Source organism: Priceomyces carsonii (genome assembly GCF_900007245.1).
Source record: "Priceomyces carsonii strain CBS4050 genome assembly, scaffold: Debaryomyces_carsonii_scaffold_6, whole genome shotgun sequence".
In the NCBI taxonomy this organism is placed as follows: domain Eukaryota; kingdom Fungi; phylum Ascomycota; class Pichiomycetes; order Serinales; family Debaryomycetaceae; genus Priceomyces; species Priceomyces carsonii.
This window is the reverse complement of record NW_026946679.1, coordinates 180,032-205,626: the sequence shown is the minus strand read 5'-3', so window position 1 is coordinate 205,626 and position 25,595 is coordinate 180,032. Positions and strand designations below refer to the sequence as shown.

General features: G+C 36.9%; 14 protein-coding genes across 14 annotated transcripts, besides 1 other annotated feature; 9 read left to right on the top strand and 5 right to left on the bottom strand.

Annotated features, from left to right (window-relative positions):
* Positions 1-102: 102 nt before the first annotated feature.
* PRCAT00005148001 (uncharacterized protein) lies at positions 103-2,091 on the bottom strand (the record flags this gene model as incomplete). Its single annotated transcript, XM_062955199.1, has 1 exon — positions 103-2,091. One exon carries the CDS (start codon positions 2,089-2,091, stop codon positions 103-105), a length of 1,989 nt encoding a protein of 662 aa, XP_062811826.1.
* A 538-nt stretch (positions 2,092-2,629) lies between these two features.
* Positions 2,630-2,689: a sequence feature (Short protein (PRCAT00005147001, CUM67451.1) was converted to a misc_feature.).
* Positions 2,690-2,945: 256 nt separating this feature from the next.
* On the top strand, positions 2,946-3,323 carry TPM2 (tropomyosin; the record flags this gene model as incomplete). The annotated part of the gene is made up of 1 exon (XM_062955197.1): positions 2,946-3,323. One exon carries the CDS (start codon positions 2,946-2,948, stop codon positions 3,321-3,323), a length of 378 nt encoding a protein of 125 aa, XP_062811825.1.
* Positions 3,324-3,757: 434 nt separating this feature from the next.
* On the top strand, positions 3,758-4,696 carry PRCAT00005145001 (uncharacterized protein; the record flags this gene model as incomplete). Its single annotated transcript, XM_062955196.1, has 1 exon — positions 3,758-4,696. One exon carries the CDS (start codon positions 3,758-3,760, stop codon positions 4,694-4,696), a length of 939 nt encoding a protein of 312 aa, XP_062811824.1.
* A 260-nt stretch (positions 4,697-4,956) lies between these two features.
* On the top strand, positions 4,957-5,379 carry PRCAT00005144001 (mitochondrial 37S ribosomal protein uS13m; the record flags this gene model as incomplete). Its single annotated transcript, XM_062955195.1, has 1 exon — positions 4,957-5,379. The coding sequence occupies one exon, from the start codon at positions 4,957-4,959 to the stop codon at positions 5,377-5,379; it is 423 nt and encodes a 140-aa protein (XP_062811823.1).
* Positions 5,380-5,627: 248 nt separating this feature from the next.
* PRCAT00005143001 (uncharacterized protein) lies at positions 5,628-5,735 on the top strand (the record flags this gene model as incomplete). Its single annotated transcript, XM_062955194.1, has 1 exon — positions 5,628-5,735. One exon carries the CDS (start codon positions 5,628-5,630, stop codon positions 5,733-5,735), a length of 108 nt encoding a protein of 35 aa, XP_062811822.1.
* A 455-nt stretch (positions 5,736-6,190) lies between these two features.
* PRCAT00005142001 (aldo/keto reductase) lies at positions 6,191-7,216 on the bottom strand (the record flags this gene model as incomplete). Its single annotated transcript, XM_062955193.1, has 1 exon — positions 6,191-7,216. The coding sequence occupies one exon, from the start codon at positions 7,214-7,216 to the stop codon at positions 6,191-6,193; it is 1,026 nt and encodes a 341-aa protein (XP_062811821.1).
* A 1,225-nt stretch (positions 7,217-8,441) lies between these two features.
* On the bottom strand, positions 8,442-8,621 carry PRCAT00005141001 (uncharacterized protein; the record flags this gene model as incomplete). The annotated part of the gene is made up of 1 exon (XM_062955192.1): positions 8,442-8,621. The coding sequence occupies one exon, from the start codon at positions 8,619-8,621 to the stop codon at positions 8,442-8,444; it is 180 nt and encodes a 59-aa protein (XP_062811820.1).
* An 857-nt stretch (positions 8,622-9,478) lies between these two features.
* On the top strand, positions 9,479-9,883 carry RIM1 (Rim1p; the record flags this gene model as incomplete). The annotated part of the gene is made up of 1 exon (XM_062955191.1): positions 9,479-9,883. The coding sequence occupies one exon, from the start codon at positions 9,479-9,481 to the stop codon at positions 9,881-9,883; it is 405 nt and encodes a 134-aa protein (XP_062811819.1).
* Positions 9,884-9,963: 80 nt separating this feature from the next.
* On the bottom strand, positions 9,964-11,265 carry PRCAT00005139001 (putative aminopeptidase; the record flags this gene model as incomplete). Its single annotated transcript, XM_062955190.1, has 1 exon — positions 9,964-11,265. One exon carries the CDS (start codon positions 11,263-11,265, stop codon positions 9,964-9,966), a length of 1,302 nt encoding a protein of 433 aa, XP_062811818.1.
* Positions 11,266-12,233: 968 nt separating this feature from the next.
* PRCAT00005138001 (uncharacterized protein) lies at positions 12,234-16,559 on the top strand (the record flags this gene model as incomplete). Its single annotated transcript, XM_062955189.1, has 1 exon — positions 12,234-16,559. One exon carries the CDS (start codon positions 12,234-12,236, stop codon positions 16,557-16,559), a length of 4,326 nt encoding a protein of 1,441 aa, XP_062811817.1.
* Positions 16,560-16,598: 39 nt separating this feature from the next.
* On the bottom strand, positions 16,599-17,369 carry PRCAT00005137001 (putative uridine kinase; the record flags this gene model as incomplete). The annotated part of the gene is made up of 1 exon (XM_062955188.1): positions 16,599-17,369. The coding sequence occupies one exon, from the start codon at positions 17,367-17,369 to the stop codon at positions 16,599-16,601; it is 771 nt and encodes a 256-aa protein (XP_062811816.1).
* Positions 17,370-17,468: 99 nt separating this feature from the next.
* FAL1 (ATP-dependent RNA helicase) lies at positions 17,469-18,668 on the top strand (the record flags this gene model as incomplete). The annotated part of the gene is made up of 1 exon (XM_062955186.1): positions 17,469-18,668. One exon carries the CDS (start codon positions 17,469-17,471, stop codon positions 18,666-18,668), a length of 1,200 nt encoding a protein of 399 aa, XP_062811815.1.
* Positions 18,669-18,880: 212 nt separating this feature from the next.
* Positions 18,881-22,219, top strand: PRCAT00005135001 (uncharacterized protein; the record flags this gene model as incomplete). Its single annotated transcript, XM_062955185.1, has 1 exon — positions 18,881-22,219. The coding sequence occupies one exon, from the start codon at positions 18,881-18,883 to the stop codon at positions 22,217-22,219; it is 3,339 nt and encodes a 1,112-aa protein (XP_062811814.1).
* Positions 22,220-22,788: 569 nt separating this feature from the next.
* On the top strand, positions 22,789-25,161 carry PRCAT00005134001 (M28 family metallopeptidase; the record flags this gene model as incomplete). Its single annotated transcript, XM_062955184.1, has 1 exon — positions 22,789-25,161. The coding sequence occupies one exon, from the start codon at positions 22,789-22,791 to the stop codon at positions 25,159-25,161; it is 2,373 nt and encodes a 790-aa protein (XP_062811813.1).
* Between the last annotated feature and the right edge of the window lie 434 nt (positions 25,162-25,595).

Sequence of the window (25,595 nt, the reverse complement as noted above, 5' to 3'; positions counted from 1 at the left end):
ATTAATATATGTACATTAATGAAGCCTGGATATAGGTTTTATATATTTTATAAATGCTGAATGATAAACACTCAATTTAAGTTGTTCTAAAAGAGTATAAATCTAAGTTGTTGCTGAATTAGTCGAAGATGTGGCCTCGGATATAGATCCTTTCAAAGAGATTATCTCCACACTATCGTTTGTATGGGGATGAACAGGCATCGTTGGTTTTACAACTTGATAGCCATTATCCGATTTCCTTAAAGTATTCATGAGCTTTTCGCTACTTTTCGGAAGAAGATTACGTGAAGATCCAATATTCATGTTTGTTGTTCTGTGAGCATCTCCAGGATCTCTTTTGAAGCCATGACTTTGACTTGTAGTCACGTCAGATTCATTCCAATTACTATACGCCACCAATGCGTCCTCGGTATAAGAGGTGTTTTTGTCTAATTTTTCATCATGCAGTTTATCTGTAAGATGTTTCGGTGGTGAAGATGGACTCGGTATTTTTTCTTGTACCCTTTCGAAGGGCATACTATGAGTAAGGGAGTCTGACGATATTTCAGAACTTGATAATGTCCCAACTGATCTGTTGATTGGTTTGATTCTATAGGAACTTGAGCTAACTAACTTTCCATCACCAAAGTTATCACTCTTTCCATATTGAGCAAAGTAAGTTTTGTTGAAATTGTTAATGAATAACAGTTCAGGAGACGCCTTGACTCCCTCCTTTGTTGAGGCCCTACCTGATTGTGGAGAGGAGTAAACTGATGACGAGGTGGGACTCTGGCTCTTGTCTCTAGTATTATTACTGTAATTGCGACCCACTAAACTTTCATCTCTATGAAGAAGGCTGCCAAAAATGTCAGAAGGGTCGCTAAGCTGAGGTGATGGAAGCATACCTGATATCAAAGAAGCGTTGTGTTGCATTATATCAGTAGTATCGAGTGATGTCTCACGGTTATACTCTGGATTAAATTTCTCAAAATCTGAAGGTCTTGTCTTAGGGGAATATGATTTCAGATTGATTTTCGGGTGTGACCTTTCGTGAGATAAATTGAAGCTGTTATGAGATAGTCTATACTGAATCTTGGCTGCTATGGTTCTTCTGAGTAAAACTTCCCACAAGAGTCTCCTATTGACATTTTCCATCTCTGCTGATGTTAATAATCCTTGATCTGAACTGTCATCATAAACTTCATTAAACTTAGGTGCCACGTTAGCTTTTCTATTGAAGACAGTATCCTTGTATCTCGCGAATGCAGCCTCAACTAAACTAAAAGATTTGCTACTTCGTTGATTTCGAGGATAGCTCTGGGTATTATTTTCTTTCAAAGTTTCATCATGGGGATGTGTGATAATTTTGGAGCTGACATGATGTGGAAAGACTTCGAAGTCAACTCTATTAAGAAACTGAATCCTAGCCTTCATGTTTTTAAGGACTGGCTGGATATTCATAAGTCTGGCATATTCGAATAACTGAACGTATTTGGGAAGCATTTCTCTTTGTAAATATTCAACTTCATTATGGGCCCAAAAGGATTGTAGATCTTCAATTGTATTAAATTTTGAATTTATCAGATCCAATGGTCTATATTTCGGTCTTCTTTTCAACGACGTCTTTCTCTTTACAGGGAAGCTAAACTTTAAAGCCTTTTTTGGCTTTCTAGACTTTCCCAGTTCATCATTTTGATCACTGATTAAGTCTTGTTTCTTGACCATGTGGTTTCGTTCTTTTATGTGGTTTCTATTCCTAACTGAAGCAGATCTTGATATAATAGACCCCGTAGTCTTTACATTCGTTCCTTGATCGAGTATATTTGCTCGTGCTGGGTATTGTGAGCGCCTATTATCTTCATCTGTATGTGTCTTGTTTCCAAATTTGGTCGTAGGTGGCTCGGCAGGTAGCTTATTGATATCTTGATGTGCTGAGTAGGGTGCTCCATAAATTATATTAAATGGATTTGTTGGATCCCGATGTCTTGGTTGGTACTTTTTAGGTTCATAAAACCTATTAGTCGAACTTCCCAAAGATGATTTAGAGCGAAAGGCATGCTCCAAAGCACTATAAAAGGACCCCAGTGAAGGCGATTCTAATACCTCTGTCATTGTGCCTCAATAGTAGCTCACGTCTACCTTTTCTTTTGAAAAGGGTTCTACTCTTCTTATAAATGAGCTTGATAGAAAGGATTCTACTAATACTACTGCCTCAGTGTCAATTTCCTCTTTTGACATTATGCTAGCCATTTAAAGTACCTCCTTTCTTCTTTTCGACCGTTGAGTAGCTGTTAAAGATGGCTGGTTGCTTAAGTATTTCCAGATCAGGAATATGCGGCTCGGTTTGTTTCTGAGGAGATCAATTTTCCCATAATCCGTCTTTTGTTGTTAAATACAATATTTGGGCTTTATCAGGAACAATAAAACTACATTTCTAGTGGCGTCGTCACTGTTTCGTTCTCAAGACAAATCTGTACCGTTGCCTGGCCTAGAATGGAGTTGTTTTTTTATTGACGAGCTCAACGCGAAAGTTAACTGCGATCTATAAGTTAGGCGAGGGACAAATCACACTTTTTTTTCCTTCGAAAAGATATTCAGTGTAAATTCTAATAAATCATCAATTGGAGCTCATTCTGTAGTAGATTTAACAATGGACAAACTTAAGGAAGTAAGTATTTTTAATAAAGATGTTATCTTATCGATTGATTGATGGATCTGGCATTTGATATTGCAACGTGTTATTGGCTGATATGAGATACGAGAGGTCAAAAGTACTTTTAATAGAAGCCGCGTTGTTCTAATAGGATTTGAGCTTAGCGGCCAGACAAACAGTCCATCGATACGCTGATGCGTGAGCATGACTAACTAGCTCTTAGAAAATCAATAATTTGAAGTTAGACGCCGAAAAGTGGCAAGAAAAGTCTGATGATTTGGGAGATCGGATCAAGGAATTGGAACAAGAGAATATGGATAAGGATCACCAAATCCAGTCTTTGACTAGAAAGAACCAAGTATTGGAAGAGCAAGTAGAGAAATTGGAGACTGACCTTGAAGAAATTAAACAGACTGCTGAAGAGTCGCACTCGTTGAAGACATCTAACGAAAATTACACGAAGAAGAATCAAGTTTTGGAAGAGGACTTAGAAGAAGCTGACAAAAATTTGAAGGAGACTACTGAGAAGTTAAGAGAAACCGATATTAAAGCAGAACAGTTAGAAAGAAAAGTCGCTTCTTTGGAATCTGAGAAGGAAGAATTCGAGAAGAAATACGAAGACTTATCTGAGAAATACGCTGCTGCCAAGGCTGAATTAGAGGAGATCAGTCAACAATTGGAAGCTATTTGAGATTAGCATATCGTTGTCATTCAGTATATGTTCCGGATGCTTTGATGCTATTTCAAGCATTTATGAGATCTTTTTTTTTATGAAAAAAAAAAAAACAAAAACATATACTCTTTAGTTGTTATCTTTCTATTAATAAATACTTCTTATACTTATATCCAATTCAATTAAGATTGGTTCTTTAAACGATAACTGTAAAAAAAAAAAAAAATTTAAGTGTAGAAGCCGAGGCTTTTGAGTTCGATTAGTAAAATAATTGTCTTCATCATCTTAGATATATTATTTTGCGGCGTGTCATTGATACAACAAGGCTGAAAGTAGCCCATATTCTGAAGCTTTGTGTTGTTAAGTGATAAGCAGGAGAGGCGAATTGCACTTGGAGTACATTTCATGCCTTGCTTAATCTGGCACAGTTTTAAAAAAGGGAAAAAGGAACAATGAATGAAAGAAGTGGCGAAGAGCTGACAGTGACATCTATAGACAACTCCCAGAATCCACTGGTGGTTTATCGGGAGAGAGATAGCTCAAGAGGTTTGTCGGGTCCTAATGATGTATATGATACAATACCTTCATATGAGACATCGCAATGGTTGCATGAACAACAGCAAAGGGAGCAAGAGGCAAGCACTTCATTACCTGCTTCAACTAATATATCAGCAAATAGCTCTATAGCTACAGGAGTAAACAGACTTAGTGAAGGTGTTCTCTCGATGTCTGTTCCAACCTCTATGGCACACACAAGAAAGGCCGAGATCAAGAGGTCTTTGAAGCAAATAGGTTTGAAATCCTTGAATGCAAGGCAGCACTTTGCATTGGCGTGTTCTCGTGATCTCTCTTTGATACCTTGTTTCATTGGTCTACTACAATCCTGGAAAAGGGTGTTCGCACCAGATGCAACAACTAGAACTCAAATATTACACTCCGTGACTTCAGCGAGAGCATCAGAGCACTTTTTAACTGGCCTATGGTGCATTGTTTCAGCATACTTGTCTTACTCTGTACTTGACGGTTTGATGATAAGATGGATAGTTGAATATCTGACCACGGCTGCAATTGTACGAATGCTATCAATGTCTGCAATTATCGTTTCGACAGAGCAGTATCTTTTAGCGACCTTCTCTGCAGATGGCTATAAGTATGGATTACATATATGGATCCTAATAAGCTGCTGTCTAACACTAACATATATAGTTCAAAATTTTGTCACTTCAAACTTGGACTTAAAAGGAAAAAGAAGAGCAAGGTTTTTTGACTTTTACAATATTGCTGTATTTGCTGTTGTTCCTGTAGGAATAGCGAGCTTTATAACAATGATTGGACTTCTACGATCGTTGCTTATTCTCCGATTAGACATTGACCAAAACGGTTTATCATGATACCCTCTCACTGTGGGCAGGCTCACCCAGTATATCTCAATGTAAGTTAGCTTAATTAATAATTTTTTTGCTCAAGCTTCTCTTTTGCAATGTCCTTAAATATAATACGTCATATGAATTTCAATATTCTTCTTTCTTTAATGATAGAAAATAGAGAGTGCAACCATTGGTAATGGTTTTGTGTTCAGTTCTCAAATCGAAAAATTGAAACATAAAAAATTGAATTTAAATGCGGTTTAAGTATTAACGAGTAGGGAGCTATGGGTGTACATATATTTGGTAAAGCTATCAAACATAATGCTCTTGTGAGGGTAAGTGAGCTTAACCACCTACGTTTTCAATTATTTCTGATACTAACTTTGTTAAAGATTGGATTAGCGAAAAAGATTTTTGGAGTAGGATATGAAACAGCTGAAAAAATTTGTGCTAAGGTGGGTATTTACCCTCAAATGAGAATGAATCAGTTGTCAGAGCAACAAGTAATGGCAATAAATAAGGAGCTCTCTGATCTATTAATTGAGGGACATTTGAAGCAGAAAATTTTGGATGATATTAAATTGAAACGTTCGATAGGATCATACGCTGGTTCAAGACACGCGGCGGGATTACCTGTGCGTGGACAGAGAACTAGAAACAACTCATCTACTGCAAAGAGACTAAATAAATTAGACCGGTATCTTTAAGTGTCTACAAGGAAGACAGAACAGGATCCAAAGGTAATCTTTATATCTCAGTTAAATCATGTAAATAACATAATGTATTGAAAAGACTAAGTACTTTCCGTGTTCTGATAGCTATTAAGAGCTAACAGGTTAATCGACCTTACCTAAATGAACAAAGAAAAAATTTTGGACGAGTCCGGAGTCGAACCGGAGACCTTTCGCATGCTAAGCGAACGCGCTACCAACTACGCCACACGCCCCAAAATAAAATGGTCCCTAGCAGGATCGAACTGCTGATCTTGGTGTTATTAGCACCACGCCTTAACCAACTAGGCCAAGGGACCGTTTGTGGATTATGTAAAGTATCTGTCTTATAAGTACACACGATGTAAAGAGTGTTGGAAAAGTATATAAGCGCGAGATACTCCCAATAGTAGAAGATCACATTCTACTAGGGATTCTAAGTAGTAGCACACTATACATAAGCTTAGAGTAGTCAATTATTCAATAGGACACATAAGTACGATGTTAACCCTTTAAAAGAACTCTCTATAAACCACGCGAATGGTATCGTCGTGTTCGAGAAGATTGTGGAAGTACTCAAAAGACTATATTATGCTTCATGAAGCTAGTGCTATGGTCTGCCGAAGGGCTTATAAGAGAAACAATTCTTGATCGTTTACTACTAAATTCTTAAGGTCATCTGATTTACAAGAGGTGGTATCATCGTAAATTAACACGGAATGGTGCTGTTATCATACGGATACGTTTATTAAACTTTAGTCGCACTATCAAGAGTACATAAAACTTCAAAATAGTGGCTATTTATACTCTAGCGTACCAAGAAAGCTGAAGGTTTTGCGCGGTAGGGCTCCTCGAGGTATTTAACTTGTTCATCAGTAAGCTTGATATTTGCCATCTTTACAATAGAATCAACCGCGTCCTCCAGAGTGACACCTATTATTGGGTGTGCTCCCTTAGCACGTAACCAGGCGGAGGAGACTTCAACCATTTCACACCCGAGCTTCTTGCTTAATTCCTCAACTCTGTTAATGATTACTTTGTCTTGTTCAATATCGAGTCCCAAAATTGTAGTAATTATATTATTTTTCAACTTTTCTTGAGTCTTCTCCGAGTTGAAAGGAAGGGCAAGTAAACCTCTCGCATTTGGTGACCATGGTATTAAACCAACTCCAGTTTTGTTACAATACTCGTTAAGTTCCCGTTCGTCTTCCCGATAAAGCAAATTGTACAAGCTCTGCATCGAAATAAATTTATGCCACCCGTGTATCTCTGCTGTGTGTTGCAACTCGATGAATTGATACACTTTCATTGATGATGAACCAAGATACCTGGCCTGCCCACTTTCAACAACATCATTTAAAGCACGCATTATCTCTTCCTTAGGAACATCTTCGTCTAATCTGTGGATCTGAAGCAAGTCGATGTGAGTTCCTAATCTTTCTACCGAACCCTTAACAGCGTCAAGAATATGTCTTCTAGATAAACCTCTATGATTAAAGTCTAAGACATCCGGGTCTCCTCCCTTAAAATCGACCGCCGAGAAGTAGCATTTAGTCATAATAACCACATCCTCTCTCGGGATATTATAATGCTTCAAGAATTTGCCAATTATTCTTTCGCCGCCGCCATTAGTATAAGCATCAGCAGTATCAAAAGTACGCAAACCCTCGTCATAGCATTTCTTCAATATTTTGAGCGATTCGGTCTCTCCTACTTCTCCCCAGCCGACACCATCCTTAACATCCACTGTTAAGAGCATAGTGCCGACAACTGCATGGTTGATCCTAAGACCAGATTTTCCAAGTTGACTGAGAGTAGAGTTATTGAGAACCATGATTAATTATTATAACAGTGATTCGTAGTTATCAAACGTATTCATTGTCATCAAGGTGGTGATGCTAGTCAATTTATACTGGATTATTCTTCCGGACTTTTCGGAGAAGAATTGTATCTGACAAGTACTTTCACGGAAATAAGGTAGTTATCGGAGTAATAGAATTATGTCTGATAAATGTCTCCAGAGAAATGTCGTTTATGTCTTGTTAGAATTGAGAGTACATGCTATTTGCAGCAAAAGCTTAACTCATTAGTTGCTGGTGATAATATATGAAGGGCGGCCCAAATTATATCTGACAAATGTCTCCCATGGAAGCTCGCATCGTATATGAGCTATTCCGCATCTCTTTATTTTTGCCAATTTCACTAGGGATTCTAAGTAGTAGCACGCTATACTTAATCTTAGAGTAGTCAAGTGTTCAATAGAACCATCTAAGTATGATAGCAGCCCTTTAAAATAACTCTCTATAAACCACACAAATGGCATCATCGTCTAGATTAAAGAATCAGAATAAGCCATGAGCCATTCAAGTACCGAGACAATATCCTTAAAGTCCTTAAATGCTTTAAGTCGCAATTTTCTGGAAGGCAAAGCAGGAGCTTAAAAATAGCTCCTTACAAAGGAAACAGAGATTATAATGTAATTGAATAACTCATAAATAAAATCTATAGAATAATCGAACGCTTTAAAGTGCCTGAAAGACAGAAAATCAGTACCTGCAAGAAACATGAGAGGAGAAGCACTAAAATGGTATATGGCAATAAGTTTCGAAAAGACTTTCGTCTTGGCCAATTATCTCAAGTTTCATCTGACGGATTTGGGAAGGAGAAAGATAACCAAACGTTATCGATGACTTCATGTTAATTAATTATAAAAACGAGGAACAATTAAAAATTGGTCTTGCTCATATTGGAGTCTTCTTCAAATGTATTCAGGTCATTTGAGCTCCCATTGCTTTTTGTTCGAGAAGATTGTGGAAGTACTCAAAAGACTATATTATGCTTCATGAAGCTAGTGCTATGGTCTGCCGAAGGGCTTATAAGAGAAACAATTCTTGATCGTTTACTACTAAATTCTTAAGGTCATCTGATTTACAAGAGGTTGTATCATCGTAAATTAACAAAGAATGGTGCTGTTATCATATGGATACGTTCATAAAACTTTAGTTGCAATAACAAAAATCAAGAGTACATAAAATTTCAAAATAATGGCTATTTACACTCTATCGTATCACGAAAGCTGGAGGTTTGGGGCGGTAGGGCTCCTCGAGGTATTTAACTTGTTCCTCAGTAAGCTTGATATTTGCCATCTTTACAATAGGATCAATTGCCTCCACCAGAGTAACACCAATTATTGGATGTGCTCCCTTAGTACGTAACCAGGCGGAGGAGACTTCAACCATTTCACACCCGAGCTTCTTGCTTAATTCCTCAACTCTGTTAATGATTACTTTGTCTTGTTCAATATCGAGTCCCAAAATTGTAGTAATTATATTATTTTTCAACTTTTCTTGAGTCTTCTCCGATTTGAAAGGAAGGGCAAGTAAACCTCTCGCATTCGATGACCATGGTATTAAGCCAACTCCAGTTTTGTTACAATACTCGTTAAGTTCCCGTTCGTCTTCCCGATAAATCAAATCAATTTATGCTGGATCTTTCTTGCCCGGAAGAATGGTGGTCATTTCGGAGAAGACTTATATCTGACAAATGTCTTTCACGGGAGAAGGTACGTTATCTCCTTATGTCTGACAAATGTCTCCAGAAAGCTCGCGTCGTATATGTCTTTTTTCGCATCTCTGTATTTTGCCAATTCTACTAGGCATGATAGTAGCTCACTATACATAAGCTTAAAATATTCAAGCATTAATAGGATTCATCTAGGTACATTAGAAACCATTTAAAACAACTATTAGAACTCTCTATGAGCCTTACAAATGGCTTTTTTTTGTAACTTATAAACAATTATAAATTAAATTGGCTTTTCCTTCTTCTCAAAGCATTTGTCTTGGCCAGCTTCAAGACTATTAACGAGAAATGAATATACTTCACGCTCTACTGCGATCACGAGTAGATTTCACTTTTGCAAGGTGCCAATGTCAATGCTCTATTAAAAGAAGGTGGATTCATTAAGTCGTGGGGGGGTCAATTGACATCGCGTATAAGGGAAGTATCGATACACGCCATTAATTAACATAAACATTATAATATAAAGCTAAGTATAACTAGTTGAACTTTTAAAAATTAATCAAGTATTCTGAAAATGTTGAGAAGTATTCGATCATTTTCATCCAGCTCTCTTAGAGCCTCCTTCGCAAAGATGCAATTGTTAGGCACAGTAGGCAACGTTTCTTATCGTGAAACAAGGGACGGTATAAAATTTATTAACTACTCATTGGCAGTTAACAAGTATGCTCCAAATGAGGAGACCGGTACTACCACTGATTGGTATAATATTTCCGTATTTAATGAACGCCATGTTGCCAGTTTTGAAAAGTTTTTGAAACCAGGAGTTCAATTATTTGTTGAATGTGACGCCAGGCAAAGAGTCGTGGTTGATGAAAATACAGACTCTAAACACACATTGACGAGCTTGAAACAAACTAGCTTTGATGTTGTAAGGTTTGCTAAAAAAGATGAGAACGCTGAAGAAACAGTAGATGCTTAATTACTGTTTGCGGAATGATATCTGTTACAAAAATTTTGTTCAATATATTTACGTATATTTTTATATTTGATTAAGAATACTTAATGTAAGTTTGTGGCTAAGCCTAATTCGTAAGCATACGCCGTGGTGAGTTTGACATGTTCCCGTATGTGGTTCCAATCAAGCCTGTCGATAGTATCCATAGCAGAATGGATATACTTACTAACATACTTGAATTCACTTTCAATTACAAATCCTGAAGGATACCCATTTTCAAGAGCTGATGAATGATCAGAACATGCATACCCACAAGATGTTTCATGATATGTAATTGAAAGATAACTATCAATAATCAATTTCAAAAAATTATTCAAATTAACAGTAGTATAATCAGTAATTAATCCAACATGGGGCTCGATACCAGCATCAACTGTGGAAGCAGTATACCCTGTCATATCTTGTTGTAACATTCCAAGTACAACTTCATTATTGGCAGAGTAACTTGTGAATACATCTAGCGAACCTAATAATCCGCCTTCTTCGGCAGAGTAAAAGTGAAACTCTAAAGTATTTTTGGGAACAAAGCGACCAGCAACATACTCTTCAACTATAAGCCTTAGTGATTCTAATAGAGTGACCGTGCCAGAACCATCATCATCTGCACCGGGTGCCTTCATAAGGTTAGGAAATATTAGATTTGCTGAATCTTGATGAGCACCAGCTATGACTTTGTCAGTCAGCTTACCAATGATGGATACAATAATTGAGTATTGATCCCAACCATTGTGATGGAATTTTGTGATTTTTGCATTGTTGTCTAGAGGTTGAATTATAGTCGATAAGGTTTCATAAAGCCAATCGGCACTTTCAAGTCCAGTTTTTGATTTATAGTATCTAGTATAAAAAGATGTAAATTTGCTCAAGTTATTGAACATTCTATCCGTGTCAATTCGTTTGAAAATCTTCGTTACTTCTTCGAAATTATCAACTGCAGTTGGATAGTTATAAACTGGAATTTTCTTCTCTAAAAATGACACTTGCTTTGACCCAAAGGAGAAAATTCGAGTAAGAAATGGAGTTTTTGGGTTTTGAACTATCCCCTGTTCAATAGCATCTTCTATAGGAATGTGATTAGTTACATCAATAAAATTGACATTTCTTCTTTTCAAGGAAAGCTTATCATTTTCATTGATTATTTTATATTCTTGGGGTCCTAATTTGATTAACTTTTTCTCATTAGACTCCTCTAACCCCTTAAAGAAGGGTAAGGAAGCCGCAAGACAAATAAAGAACGATGAGTATAATAAAATTCGCATAGCTATAAGGTATAGATAAATTGTATCAGGAGGCAACTCAATTTTTCGATGTGCGCTCTCTCCTGAAAGTCGTCTATGGATAAGCATATCTAGTAACCCAAAAAAGAAAGGATATTAGTTTTAGTCAATATTAGGTAAATACAATGGTTTCAGGATGAAGCATCATCAGGGTGAGAAGATCAATAGTCCTTTTCCAATTAAGGACTGTGGAAATGACCATGTTAGTTAGAAGTTTAAAGTTTCATCTTATTTTTTGTTTAAATGCTTAATAGTCTTGGAGGCATTAACTCATCGTAATTGACTACAGTGTGAGACACTGCAAGCCATATAGAAGATATCTTGGATTGAATTTAGGTATTGTAAACTTTGTTTCTAATTTATCAAACTTTTCGCAACAATTACAAAATTTCATTCAAGTGGTACATTAACTTAATATAGAAAATAGGTGAATTTAAACAACTTGATATCGCATGAGGAACCTTTTTTCATAAACAACTCAAAAGTCTTGCTCAAAAGCCCTAATTTCTATCAGTTTATTTTTTCTAATCGTAGTCTGTGAGCGTTCTGCGGGATACGGACTTCCAATAACCAAAAGAATAGCCTTGGAGAGTAAAAAGTGGCCAGTTAAAGCCTCTCAAGTTTTTATTTGATACCCAAAAATAGCTTACAATTCAGCGAGATACGAGATATTTTATCTAAGACTTAGTTCATACCTTCAGACAGCTAGTTCTGAACTCTATAGACACGCCATGGTAACGTGAGCGCTGAAATGATTACTGAGCATGAAGTTGCGCATGTAAGAGAAGAATGTTATCGTCAATTTCGCAGCCTGCTTGTGCCATGACTACTTCTGTGGCCCCTCGTCCATATATTACTCTTTCATAGGATTTTGTATCTCGGACGAAGCCTATTTAAGTCAAATTTGCAAGAAATATAGAAAGTCGTGTACAACATACGAACATTCGAATTTTCATAAACAACGCTAGACAGAGTACTTGTTGTTATCACACACTAGTCTTCAGGAAATCGTTGTCTCATCACCTCAGAGCCAGAGAATGTCCATTAAATCAACGCGAGGTCCTAACAGTGGTAACTCAAATGAGGGAACGAAATTGATTTCTCCGTCATTAAAACTTGAGGACCCTGGTTTGGATTCTCTACAATTTCAAGAAGAAAAGAAAGCTTCAGCTAATGCCACAAGAAGTAATTTATCCCAAAGGTTCTTACACCCCCTATCATTTGACTCCGCAAAAGAAGTCAACTATAAGATTAATGTGCCAAATTTCACTAATTTACCTCCTTTGGAATTGGGGTTTAAGTATATCACTAACTTGACTAGAATTGACGCTCTCACTCCATCAGATTTATATTCAGATGAGAACATTAATAAATCGGGAACGGGCTTGGATAACTACTATTTTTATTACGAAAAGGGTTTAGGAGAGTTCTCCAGGTTTGAAAAAATTGAACAGTTAAATTTACCTGATAAATTTTTTGATGAGCATAATACAACTGAATCTGTGACAAAAATCGGATTGTTTCCAGAAATCGATAGAGCTTGGATAGCAGTGGACAACAAATTGGTTCTTTGGAATTACAAAGTTCCTCAGTCATCCTTCAACAGTAGCACTCAATTTTTAACTATCGATCAAATTAGGCACTCAATATTGGCTGTCAAGTTAGTTGAGCCAAAAGCAGGTGTATTCGTAAAAGAAGTCAATTATCTTTTACTTGTTTCGACCCCTTTGGATGTGTACATTTTCATCGTAAAATACAATAAAAATTTGAATAACTTGGAAATATTTAATCCTGAATTATCAGTTTCCACCCAAGGTCTAACAATAAATAACTTTGCTATAAATCAAAAGACAAAGGACATTTATTTTAGTGGAGAAGGTGGTGGAACTGATATATGGAGATTAGACTATTCAAATAAATCTACGTTCAGCAAAAACAGATGCGAGAAAACCTGCTTAACAAAAGGAGGTCTTCAAAGCGTTTTACCACTCAATAAGCTCCCGGGGCTCGACTTATTCAATTTTTCAGACAATGGTGGAGATAAGAACTCTATTGCAAGTAATATCCCCGAGACTGTACACCAACTAGCTGTTGATCCTGAGCGGGATGTATTGTATGCTTTATCTAATAAATCAGTTATAAGAGCTTATCTGCTACAAAAGAATCAGGAACAGTTCACTCAGCATAGTCAGATTACACCTGCAGAAATATTCAGAAGCGTTTCAGCCATGTTTGTCGATTCACAGAATTTTAAGGCTTTTCTGAAATTTAGAATAATGAACATTCAAGTCATTTCACCTTCAGAATCTGCGAATATTCAATTAATAGCTATAACGAATTACGGATATCGTATCTTACTTAAGCTTGGTACTCCATCTTCGTTTTCTTTCATGACAAGCTCGCTGCATGCATCGAAAGTTAAGCTTTCAGTTGCCACGATTAAGTTTCCACCGTCTAGAGACCTTCCAAAAGTCAATCCAGAGTTAGATTCTTTTACCAAAACAAAGCAATACATGGCTCAGTTGGTAGCTAATCAACAGAAGTCACAGCTATTGAAGAATACCAAGTTTAGTAAAATTATTAGTCCAGGTATATTTTTATGCGTCAAAAGAACGAAGAAATCGGATAAGCTTTTCGTCTGCACAACCAATTACGGGTTTCTTAAGAAGAATAACAAATTAGTTGAGGATGCTGAATTCATTAAGATTGGGCCTTCAGACGACACATGCCCTACATATATTCACGATATTGTTCAATTATCACCGTCAATGAACGCAACAAATACCCCAAATGGTTATGCTAACATTATGGCGAGTCAGTATACCAAAGCACCGTTAAAATTTGCGGTGCTAACAAACTTTGGTATGCTTATATATCAATTTAGGACGTCAGATCAGATATTAAAACCATTGCATGAGGAATCAATCGAAAATTTTATTGAAGAAAATGGTTATGAGGAAACCTGCTCAACTTTGCTATATCTATCCTGCTCATATGGTCATCGCAGCTCCAATGATTTAATGAAAAGAAGGGCCCAAATGTTGTTCTCTACGTGCGGTAGCAACCCGAGATTTTTAGAAAACGCACAGCAAAATACCGCGTCGGCTCCTGCTGCTTTACCTCACCACCAACAATTAGTGAGCATTGGGAAGCCAATTGAACCTCAATTAGCTGATGATCAAGTCGTTTTGAGTGACAGATTTTATGGTACCTGTTTATTGATATCACGTTTGTTCAGAGACTACTGGAATAGAAAAGTATTTGTTCCGTTGCCACATATAAAGATAACTCCAACTGGTCAACTTGAGAGGTCCTCCGTGAAAGATGACAATTTGCTAATAAAAGGTATAAATATCAATAAAAAACAGGTTGAATTTTTCATTGGTTCAGTTATTGTTTTACTTGACTTTTTTGTTGAAAATGGGAACAATATACTCGGACTAAATGCGCCAAACTATAGTACTGACCCGAGTAAATTTGAAAATGAGGTCAGCTTGAGAGCCGAGCATATTGCATTTACTTCAATTTTGAAGTCTCTCAATTCTATAAAGGAAGGGCTCTCTTTCCTCATGGTTTTGATAGAAGAGACTGAAATCAATCAAACGAATTTCAACGATATCATCAGCTTTTTGTCGCTAACCAACCAATTAAACTTATTAACCCTAAGTTTTAAAGATCTCTTGTTACCAACAAGAGATGTCAAGGATTTAGTTAAAGATTTGTTATCCTCGATAATTAACAAGAACATTTTAAAAGGAGGTTCCATTGACTTAATAGCTGCTTCTCTTCAAGGTCGTTGTGGCTCATTCTGCTCGACAGATGACGTTTTCATATTTAAAGCCATTGAAAATTTGACTAAAGCGAAGAGTATCGGTTTAAGGGATAACGAACTAAAAATTAAGTGTCTTAATAATGCTGTTCATTTATTTGAAGAGGCTTATGAATCATTGACGTTAGAAAATATTGAAAACTCAGTGAATATAATGTTGGATCTTGAATTTTATACGGGAGCTGTTCAGTTATTGTTAAAACTTTCGTCAAAGCTTGGAGCAATCTCAAATCCTAACAATGCCTCGAGCGGAAACCAATTTGACACATATGTGACTGCGCTTGCGATATCGAATGGATCTAACAATGCAAAGAACGTTGAAAATAACAAAAAGAAAATTGAACTCTATGAGTTGATTTTTAAAACCTTGACCAAGGTTGATATCAAGGCCATCCAAATTACAGAATCAAATGATCAATTGATGATCAATGAGTTTATAGAAATAAGAGACTCGACCTACGATACTTGCTTTGCTTCCAAGGACAAGTCTTTTCATTACGAATTTTATCAGTGGTTCATTAATCAAGGTGTAAGCGAGAGGCTAATAGAAATCGACACTCCCTACATTTTACCCTTTTTAGAAGAAAAAGCAGAAAACGACCTCGCAATGAGTGATATTTTGTGGTTATACCATGCCAAAAGGGAAAACTATTATGCATCTGCAAATATCCTATATTCACTTTCAATCTCTGAATTCAAGTTAGATTTGAACAAGAGAATCGAATATTTATCTAGAGCTAATGGATTCTGCAATTGTGTATGTCCTCCAAACTTGAGACAGAAAATGATACAGTTGTCATCAATAATTCAAGAATTTTTAGAAGTAGCAAGTGTACAGCTTGATATATTATCTGCTATCAAAGTTGACAAACGGATCAGTAAAGACAATAAAGAGATAGCAGTATCATCCTTAAATTTCAAAATCTTAGGAATAAGCGAACTTTTCAATTCCTATGCAGATCCCTTGGGCTATTATGATTTGTGTTTAGTCATCTTCAAAACGGCTGATTATAAAAATACCGATGATATTTTGAAAAGATGGGAGCTCTTTTTCGAGAGATTATTTCACGAGTTTTTGATTCATAAGTCGAGAGATGAACCTTTCTACATTAAAGTAAGTAACGCTCTTACATCTATTGGTGCAAAGTTATCATCGAACGATCTAGTCTTCCCAGTCGACGAATTAATGGGTTTAGTAAGCAAATACATCCAAGAAGCTATCGAAGAGGATCCTATCACTCAAGAGCCTCCCAAAGGTGCAATTGTTGACATGTTCATTAAGTCTGGCGTTACTTATGATAAGTTATATTACGTTATGAAGTCCTTAATTGAACAAAATACATCTGAAGTATATCCAGGATTCAATCACAATTTGAAATCTAGCGAAATGGTCTATTTGATTCAACGTTGGTACAATTCTGATAGCAAATTGAGAGAACTTATTCCGAGCGAAAAGATCAGAAGAATGCAAGATTATTCAGTTAATGATGATCCGATTAACCAATTTGTTAAAGATAATGGTATCTTGATTTGATTGGTCCCATCAGTTATTAGAAAATATATAATGCATCTTTTAGCTCAACTCGTAGAATGATTCCTTTTGAGAATCAAAAATATCCTTACCGAAAAAGCCATCGTTACCAGGGCGTAAGTAATTTCCAGTAGTACTCGGGATATACATACCTTCAGGATCGGCCCTACTTGCCAAAAATTGGATCATTCCGTCTACAATTAAGCGAACTGCATTAGTCTCTGCTCCATTGGGCATTATGACATCAGCAAATTCTTTAGTAGGGAATATGAAATTTCTCATCTCTATTCTAGCCCCTTGCAAATATCCATTTATCACACTTTCCAAGCTTTGAGTGCCATTGACTACATCTCGCCTAATCCACCGAACCAATCTCGTATCCGGATCGCTAGAAATGAATACCTTCAATTGGGACATACTTCGAAGGGCCTTATCGTATAGTGCATAAAGACCGTATATTAAGTATATCTTTTGCTTTTGGTCGCCCGGTGTTTCTCCGTGACTCAGTAACTCTTCTCTCAATTTATCAAATCGAAACCTAGAAGGACGAAATTGAGAAAACCTATTGGAATCTCCATAAGATATCGCTGAATGTTCCAGCTTTTTGGAGCTATTATCATTACCGTCAATAGCCTCTTCATAATCAGAGAGATTTATTGTTATTACCTCAATCATGTCAGATGGTATCGTAGAATGTAACTCTTTCACGAGCAAACTGACAGTGGTAGCCTTTCCAGAAGCATGCCCACCTCCAATGAGCACTATTACAGACCTATTTTGTGTATCAGACATCTGTGGGCTCGATATCTCCATCTTTCATCAATAAAATTTAATCTTTTTTCATATCGCATCGCAAAATAGTAAATTTTCATTCTTATCAAGAAGTAGCCTTATTAAGTTACAAAAGACATTATGGACGAGTTTGATAGAGAAGCAGACAATGAGTTAGAGTTTGTGGCAAGCTCTATAAAAAAAGTGAAAGTATATTCTAGTTTTGAAAGTATGAAACTTAAGCCAGAGCTATTGAAAGGAATATACGCATATGGATTCGAGGCACCTTCTTCTATTCAATCAAGAGCAATAATGCAAATAATATCAGGAAGAGATACTATAGCACAAGCTCAGTCTGGAACAGGAAAAACAGCAACATTTTCGATCGGAATGTTACAAGTTATAGAAACTAAATCAAAGGAATGTCAAGCATTAATATTATCACCAACGAGAGAGTTAGCTGTGCAGATTCAAAATGTCGTGAAGAATTTGGGAGACTACATGCATGTTCAAACACACGCTTGTGTGGGAGGAACTCATGTTGGAGAGGATATTAAAAAGTTGCAAAAGGGTCAACATATTGTAAGTGCAACACCTGGCCGTGCTTTGGATGTAATCAAGAGAGGCCATCTAAATGTCAGAAATATTAAGATGTTGATTTTGGATGAAGCAGATGAACTTCTATCCAAGGGTTTTAAGGAGCAAATTTATGACATATACAGACAGCTTCCATCGACCGTGCAAGTAGTTGTGGTCAGTGCGACCGTTCCCAGAGATGTTCTCGATATGACCTCTAAGTTTATGGCTAAACCTGTGAAGATATTGGTGAAACAGGATGATATATCTTTAGAGGGAATAAAGCAGTACTATATTCAGTGTGAGAAAGAAGACTGGAAGTTTGATACCTTATGCGATTTGTATGACTCGTTGACGATTACTCAGGCAGTGATATTTTGTAACACCAAGATAAAAGTTGATTGGCTTGCTGAGCAAATGCGCAGACAGAACTTTACTGTGGCATCAATGCATGGAGATATGAAGCAGGATGACAGAGATAATGTGATGAGCGATTTCAGATCAGGAAGTTCAAGGGTACTTATCTCAACTGATGTTTGGGCTAGAGGAATAGACGTACAGCAAGTTTCGCTTGTTATAAACTATGATATTCCGAATGACATGGAAAATTACATCCATAGAATAGGTCGGTCTGGGAGATTTGGCCGCAAGGGAGTAGCTATAAATTTGGCTACCAGTGAGGATATTGGTTTATTACGTGATATCGAAAGACATTATTCGATTAAAATCAGAGAAATGCCGGTTAATATTAATGATGTTATGTAGAGAAATAAATACATCTACTATTTCTTATATATTGCTTGTACGTTGGACATCTTTATTGCAAGAAACTAGAGCTAGCCTTGGCCATACCTTTCAAGGTTTGGCACGTGATCGCATCTCTACTTAATTTTTTTTCAACACCCTTTGATTGATTGTTGGTAGCCGCTCTTACATTGAAAATCTAGCGTATCTAAAGGATAAGGAAGATATTAGCTATGGATTCTCAATATATCACCTCGTTAGAGGCAACTTTAAGACAAACATTGGTGCCTGACTCTTCTGTTATCAAGCAGGCGTCTTCGAAGCTTAGTAAGGACTTCTACCCTAATCCTTTAGCACTTCCATCATTATTACATATCTTGCAAAATGCTGAAGATGATCAGTTGAAGCAATTGGCCGCAGTTGAGGCAAGGAAATTGGTATTAACTAAATGGGAATCTTTGGATCAGTCATTAAAACCTACTATTAGGGAGGGATTATTGAATAGTGCGTTCCAACAACCTTCAAAGCTCATAAGGCATTCCTCAGCCAGAGTTGTTGCAACTATTGGTGAAGTTGATTTAGGAGATCCAGAGCGTAACCAGTGGCCGGAATTATTACCCACGTTAGTGAAGGGAGTACAAGACCTGAATCTTCAAACGAGAGAAATGGCAGTATACACCTTATTCACCCTTTTGGAGACTCAAATTCCAGCATTGGTTCCACATGTCGGAGATCTTTTAACTTTATTGTCTAGTTTGCTTCATGACCCAAGCTCTAGGGACATAAGGGTCAATGCTGTTTTGTCTTTGGATGTTCTCTCTCAATTTATAGAAGAAGATGCCACTATTGATCAACAATTGGCATCCAAATTCAGAGAAGCAATCCCAGGAATGGTTGAAGTTCTCAAGGAGGTGATCTCCAACGACGATTCTGAGAGAGCAAAAGATGTTTTCAATGTGTTCAATAGTCTTATTTTTTTGGATTCCAAGTTAGTTGGAAATTATCTAATTGACTTGGTGAAGTTTATCACTGAAATTGCAGCTAACACTCAACTTGATGAAGAATATAGAACTTTTGCTTTGCAATTTTTGATTTCATGTGTATCTTTGAGAAAGTCCAAAATCATGTCCAGTAAATTGGGTCCCCAGATCACATTGGTAGCTGCGAAGATTGCGTCGGAGGAAGTTGACATCGACGATGAGCTAAATAATGAGAATGAGGAGAACGAAAATGAAGAAAATGAACCACCGTCTTTAGCTTTAAGATTGATTGCAATGCTTTCAGCTGAATTACCACCCTCTCAAGTTATTAATCCGTTATTTGAGAACTTGAATGCCATGCTTTCTTCATCAAACACATTTGAAAGAAGGGCAGGGTTATTGTGCATTGGAGTAGCTTCTAGTGGTGCTCCTGACTACTACTCTACTCAAATCAACAAATTAATACCTGTTTTGGTCAATGGATTGAAAGACCCTGAAATCATCGTCAGAGTGGCAGCTCTAAGGTCGTTATCACAGTTGACATCTGAATTACAAGATGTTGTTGCTGAATACTACCAGGAGCTTTTGCCTTTAGTAATTGATATAATTGATTCCGCAACCTCCGTTATGGCTTACAAATATGCCTGCTTTGCTTTAGATGGTTTGATTGAATTCATGTCTCATGATGCAATTGGGCAATACGTGGAACCTTTAATGAATAAGCTATCTCATATGTTACAACAAGCTAATTCTTCATCTTTGAAATCTGCAATTGTATCAGCCATTGGATCAACTGCGTATGCAGCTGGTAAGGCTTTTACTCCGTATTTCAATGATTCTGTTAAACTATTAGAACCATTTGTAGCAAATGCTGCCAATACAGAGGGTATGTCTGAAGAAGACATCGAATTAAGGGCTTTGACTTTTGAGAATATCTCAACAATGGCAAGAGCTGTTGGTTCTGAAGCCTTTTCCGCTTATGCAAAGCCTCTAGTGGAAGCTGCTTACACTTCTTTAGGTTCTGAACATTCCAGAGTCAGAGAATCTGGATTTGCTTTCATTTCTAATATGGCGAAAGTCTATGGACCGGAATTTGCTGGCTTTTTAGACCAAATCGTGCCTCAAATTTTGAAGTGCTTGGAACAAGAAGAGTTTACGTTCAATCTAGATGGAGATGACGAAGAATTTGAGCTTGATGAAAATGACGAAAATCTAGAGAACAAATTCAATGTTCATACTGGTATCACAATCGAAAAAGAAATTGCATCTGTTGCGTTATCTGAGTTAGCACTTGGTACTGGCAAAGAGTTCAATAAATATGTCGAGCCGTCGATCACCGTTTTGATTGATCAAATTGATAACTCCTATGGAATGAGAGAAGCATCTATGAATGCTTTATGGAAGATTGTTAGAGCAGTGTTTAAGGCCAATTATGGAGAAGACTTCAAGTATCCAAAAGGTGTTCCCCAACAATCTTATGTGGATGCCTCAATTTTGCAGCTTATCCAAAAAGTGAGAGAAATCACAATCTCTAACTTGGAGGAGGAGTTCGAGTTGACTATGGTGGCATGTATCTTAGATAATATAGCTGAAGCAATTTTTGCATTTGGTCCTATAGCTGTGATGAACAATTCAACGAGTACCGAGTCCTTGGAAAAGCTTTGTGTTCAACTTATGCAACTCTTAAAAAATGAACATCCCTGTCAAGCTGAAGATGAAGAAGGTCCAGCCGACGAAGAAGATTCATCTGAAACTGAAGCCTTGTTATTTGAGTCTGCCTTCGAAGTATTGGTTAATTTAGCTAACGCACTAGCCGGTGACTTCAATAGGATATTTGCATCATTTAAAGATACAATCATTAGTAATGTTAAAAGCAAATCCAAGAATAAACGTGTTAGTTCAACGGGAGCTTTGGCTGAAATTGCATCAGGTCTTAAAGAAACTAATCCATATGGAGAGGAATTATTGAAAGTATTTACAGAGAGACTTGCCAACGATAAATCTTTAGAGGTTAAGGGCAATTCTGCTTATGGTGCAGGTATAGTTATAGAGTATGCTACTTCAGATATGACGTCCGCATATCCTACTCTTTTACAGCTTTTGTTTCAATTACTTAGCCAGACTGACAAGAGGGCAGGCAATGCCGATGAAGAGGAAAGTAAAGATGTTGTGAACAGATCCTTTGCCAACGCTTGTGGTTGCATTGCGAGATTGGCTTTAAAGCACGAAAATGCTGTTCCTCTTGGACATGTCATACAACCTTTCTTGGACCATTTGCCGTTAGAAACTGGGTTCGAAGAAAATACTCCAATTTTCACCCTTATCATTAAGTTGTACGAGTCAAACAATGAGCTTATAATCAACCAAACTCAAAAGGTGGTAGAAATATTTGCGCAGGTCTTTGTTAAAGAGGCCGAGAGAATCAAATTGGTGAACGAAGCGACATTAGGAAGAGAAGAGAACATCGACAGGTTAAAGCAATTCCAAAATGACGGCATCAAGCAAAAAGTGATTGAGTTATTGAAGTATTTGGACACACAGTACGCAGGAATTGTTTCCTCAAACGATGTCTTGAAGTCTGTGATTTCCTAGGCTTCACTTCGTGGACTTTCAATTGACTTTTAGTTATTTTTTCTACTTTTTCATATTCCCTTGTAAGGTCTTAGATAAGATCTTATCTCTAAAGTTATTACTTTATATTGTTAACTTATAAATAGCTTGGTTTAATCGATAAGCAAATTTGATAAAACATAAATTTTGTAGTGATCTCTATCTATTTAAGTCATCTTCTGAGAAGCTGCAAAAAAAAAATATTCCCTATAAATGAATATCAACATACATACTGAAGAGAATAACCAATGTCTTAGGGACGACCCTCTATCCCCAGAAGATCAAAGATGAATGTTTCACAAGGTTAATGGAGTAAAACCAGTGAATAATTATTTCGCGTTTTACTTCTATTGTTTCAAGGAGTGTTCAAGTATATTTCCCATGATGATTATTATCGGTACCTCTCTTCCGATCTTTATTTTCCAAATGACAGACTTAAGTATACTTTCCCCCTTGAAATCTAAGTATAAAAATGAAAAGATTAAGCTTAATTAAGGATTCATTGGATATCCTATTCGCTAAATACTAGGGATTACCTTCATTAGGAGACAATGAGATGTAAAAGTTTGCGACTTATCGTAATACTTTTCTTATATCTCGGGCTAGGTTTTTGGATTCAACGTCTCTTTCACATAAAAAGACTTATAGATCCTGAAGCCTTGCTATTGAAAGCTTTGGAAAAGAATTTTTCAGCGGAATGGTCTACAAAGTACACGTCGGAGCTTCATTTGCCTGGTACCAATTTCAATCTCGCTGAATGGACGAAATCGAAATTTGAAGAATATGGGTTCAAAAGCACTATAGATACATACGAGGTATTTTTAAGCTATCCAAAAAATCAATCTTTGACCTTGATAGATGGTGAATCAACAGAGGTATTATTCAGAGCACTTTTGAAAGAAGATGAAATTGAAGAAGATAAAACTTCGCTTGGAGGTACCAGTTCTTTTCTCTCGTATGCCGCTAATGGGAATGTGACTGCAGAGTATGTTTTTGCTAACTATGGAACTATTGATGATTTCAATTGTTTAAAACTCCTCGGGGTTGAGATTAAGGGAAAAATTGCAGTCATCAGATATGGCAAGATTTTCAGAGGTTTGAAGGTTAAGTTTGCGCAAGAGAACGGAATGATTGGTGTTCTTTTGTATACTGATCCTAGCGAAGACTCGGGGATGACACCAAAATATGGGTACAAGCAATATCCTGATGGGCCAGCAAGACAGGAGAGCTCAATCGAGAGAGGTAGTGTTCAATTCTTTGGTGGAACTGATTCTGCACCAGGTGACCCTACGACCCCAGGTGTTCCATCAAAACCAGGTGTGGAACGCAAAACTCCATATAACTCTATAGGAACTATCCCTGTTCTCGCAATCTCGTATCGAGAAGTGACTCCTATATTGCTGCAACTAAATGGCCATGGAATAAGAATGAATGAATCAAATTGGCGAGGAGAACTAGATGAGTTTGATTATTGGACTGGGCCGAATACAGACAGAAAGCTAATTTTATTTAATGATCAGCATTACAACATTACTCCTATATGGAATGTTTATGGAGAGCTCGAGGGTGAGGCTAAAGATGAAGTCATAATAGTTGGAAATCATAGAGATTCTTGGACGAAAGGAGGTGCTGGTGATCCAAATAGTGGTTCAGCTGCTCTTATTGAGCTCGCGAGAGCATTAGGGCTGTTAAAAGATTCTGGTTTCAAGTTTCAGCGTTCAATTATATTACAGAGCTTTGACGGTGAAGAATATGGACTTTTGGGATCGACAGAACAAGGAGAATATTTTGCAGAAGAGCTACGGAAAAAGGCCGTCGCATACCTAAATATGGACGCTGCAGCACTTGGAACACATCTTAAATTAGGTTCGTCACCTCTTTTGAACAAAGTTTTGTATGAAAATGCAAAGAAGCTCCCCTATCCGAAAGAGGATCTGAGCACATTATACGATCATTTTTTGAAAGAAGCAAATGGTACAATAAAGATACTTGGTACGGGTTCTGACTATACAGTTTATTTGGAACATCTTGGGATTCCATCGTCGGATATTGAATTTGCACGAGGAAATGGAGACCCCATATATCCATACCATACAAATTACGATTCCTATAACTGGATGTCTAAATATGGTGATCCTGATTTCGTATTTCATAATTTAGCAGCCAAATATTTGGGTTTAATAACTTTAGATTTGGCCACGAGCCCTATCATACCCTTTTCATTATCTGACTATTCGTCCGAACTAATTGGTTACTTCAACGAAGTGGTCTCTCTTGTTCCTCGTAATTGGATAGGACGGCAGGTAGATAGTGCACTTTTTTGGAGTCAGATATATCAAAATCTAAACGAAGACTTATTAACCATCAGAGAAACAACTGGTAAATATTATAAAACAGGGCCTACAAAAACTATCTTTGAATTGCTAGGGTTTTCAACAGATAGTTATTCAAACCATATAGATTTTACATCTACCAGCAAAGATACAACCGTACAAGACCTATTAAAGATTACTGAAAATGACTTGCGTATTACTAATACCTTAAGTGTGTGTTTTGATAAGGAAGCTAGAAACCTAGAGAAAAAGACACAGACTTCAAGTAATCTACATTGGAGACAGAAGATTATGCTCAAATATAATATTAGGAAATATAACAAATTTCTTCAATATTTCGAACGAAACTTCATTTATAGTAAGGGCTTACATCGCAGAAGTTGGTACAAGCATATGGTATTTGCTAGCGATAGGAAAGCTGGTTATGACGGAATTGCATTACCTGGGTTGAAAGAGGCAATTGAAGATGAAGACATTGACAGATTCATTCAGTGGTTAGGTATTTTGTCTAGTAGTTTGAGAAGTGTGAACAGAAGTCTTCCTTGTCGTGGGGAAGTGTCAAATAATACTAGTTCCTTTGGCTTATCATGAGACGACTTTAACTTAGTTAGACAAATTTAGCTGTCCTAATAATCTTCTGCTAAAACAAAAACTAAATATAACTGTTGCGCTCTCTCGATCCAGTTGATAAGCCGTCGATTCTTGTTCGTCATTACTCATGAGAGGATTTATTCTCGGTATGATGCTGAGCGAATTAATACGAATTAAAGTGTGAAAAGAAATTCATATTCAAAGTAGCGTAATAGCTTCAACCGTTATGTATATGAAGTTCGAAGGGTCTATATAGAACTTAATTCGACCGTAAAGAAAATGAATGAATATACCTCTTTCATAATATACTTTCCTTGACATATACCAAGGTTGACATTATATATTTTAGACCCCCTAGTGGATATCTATGGGAGCAAAACATTACCTATCACTTCTGTAATTTCCTATTAGTTGTTCTTTAACATTTTATGAGA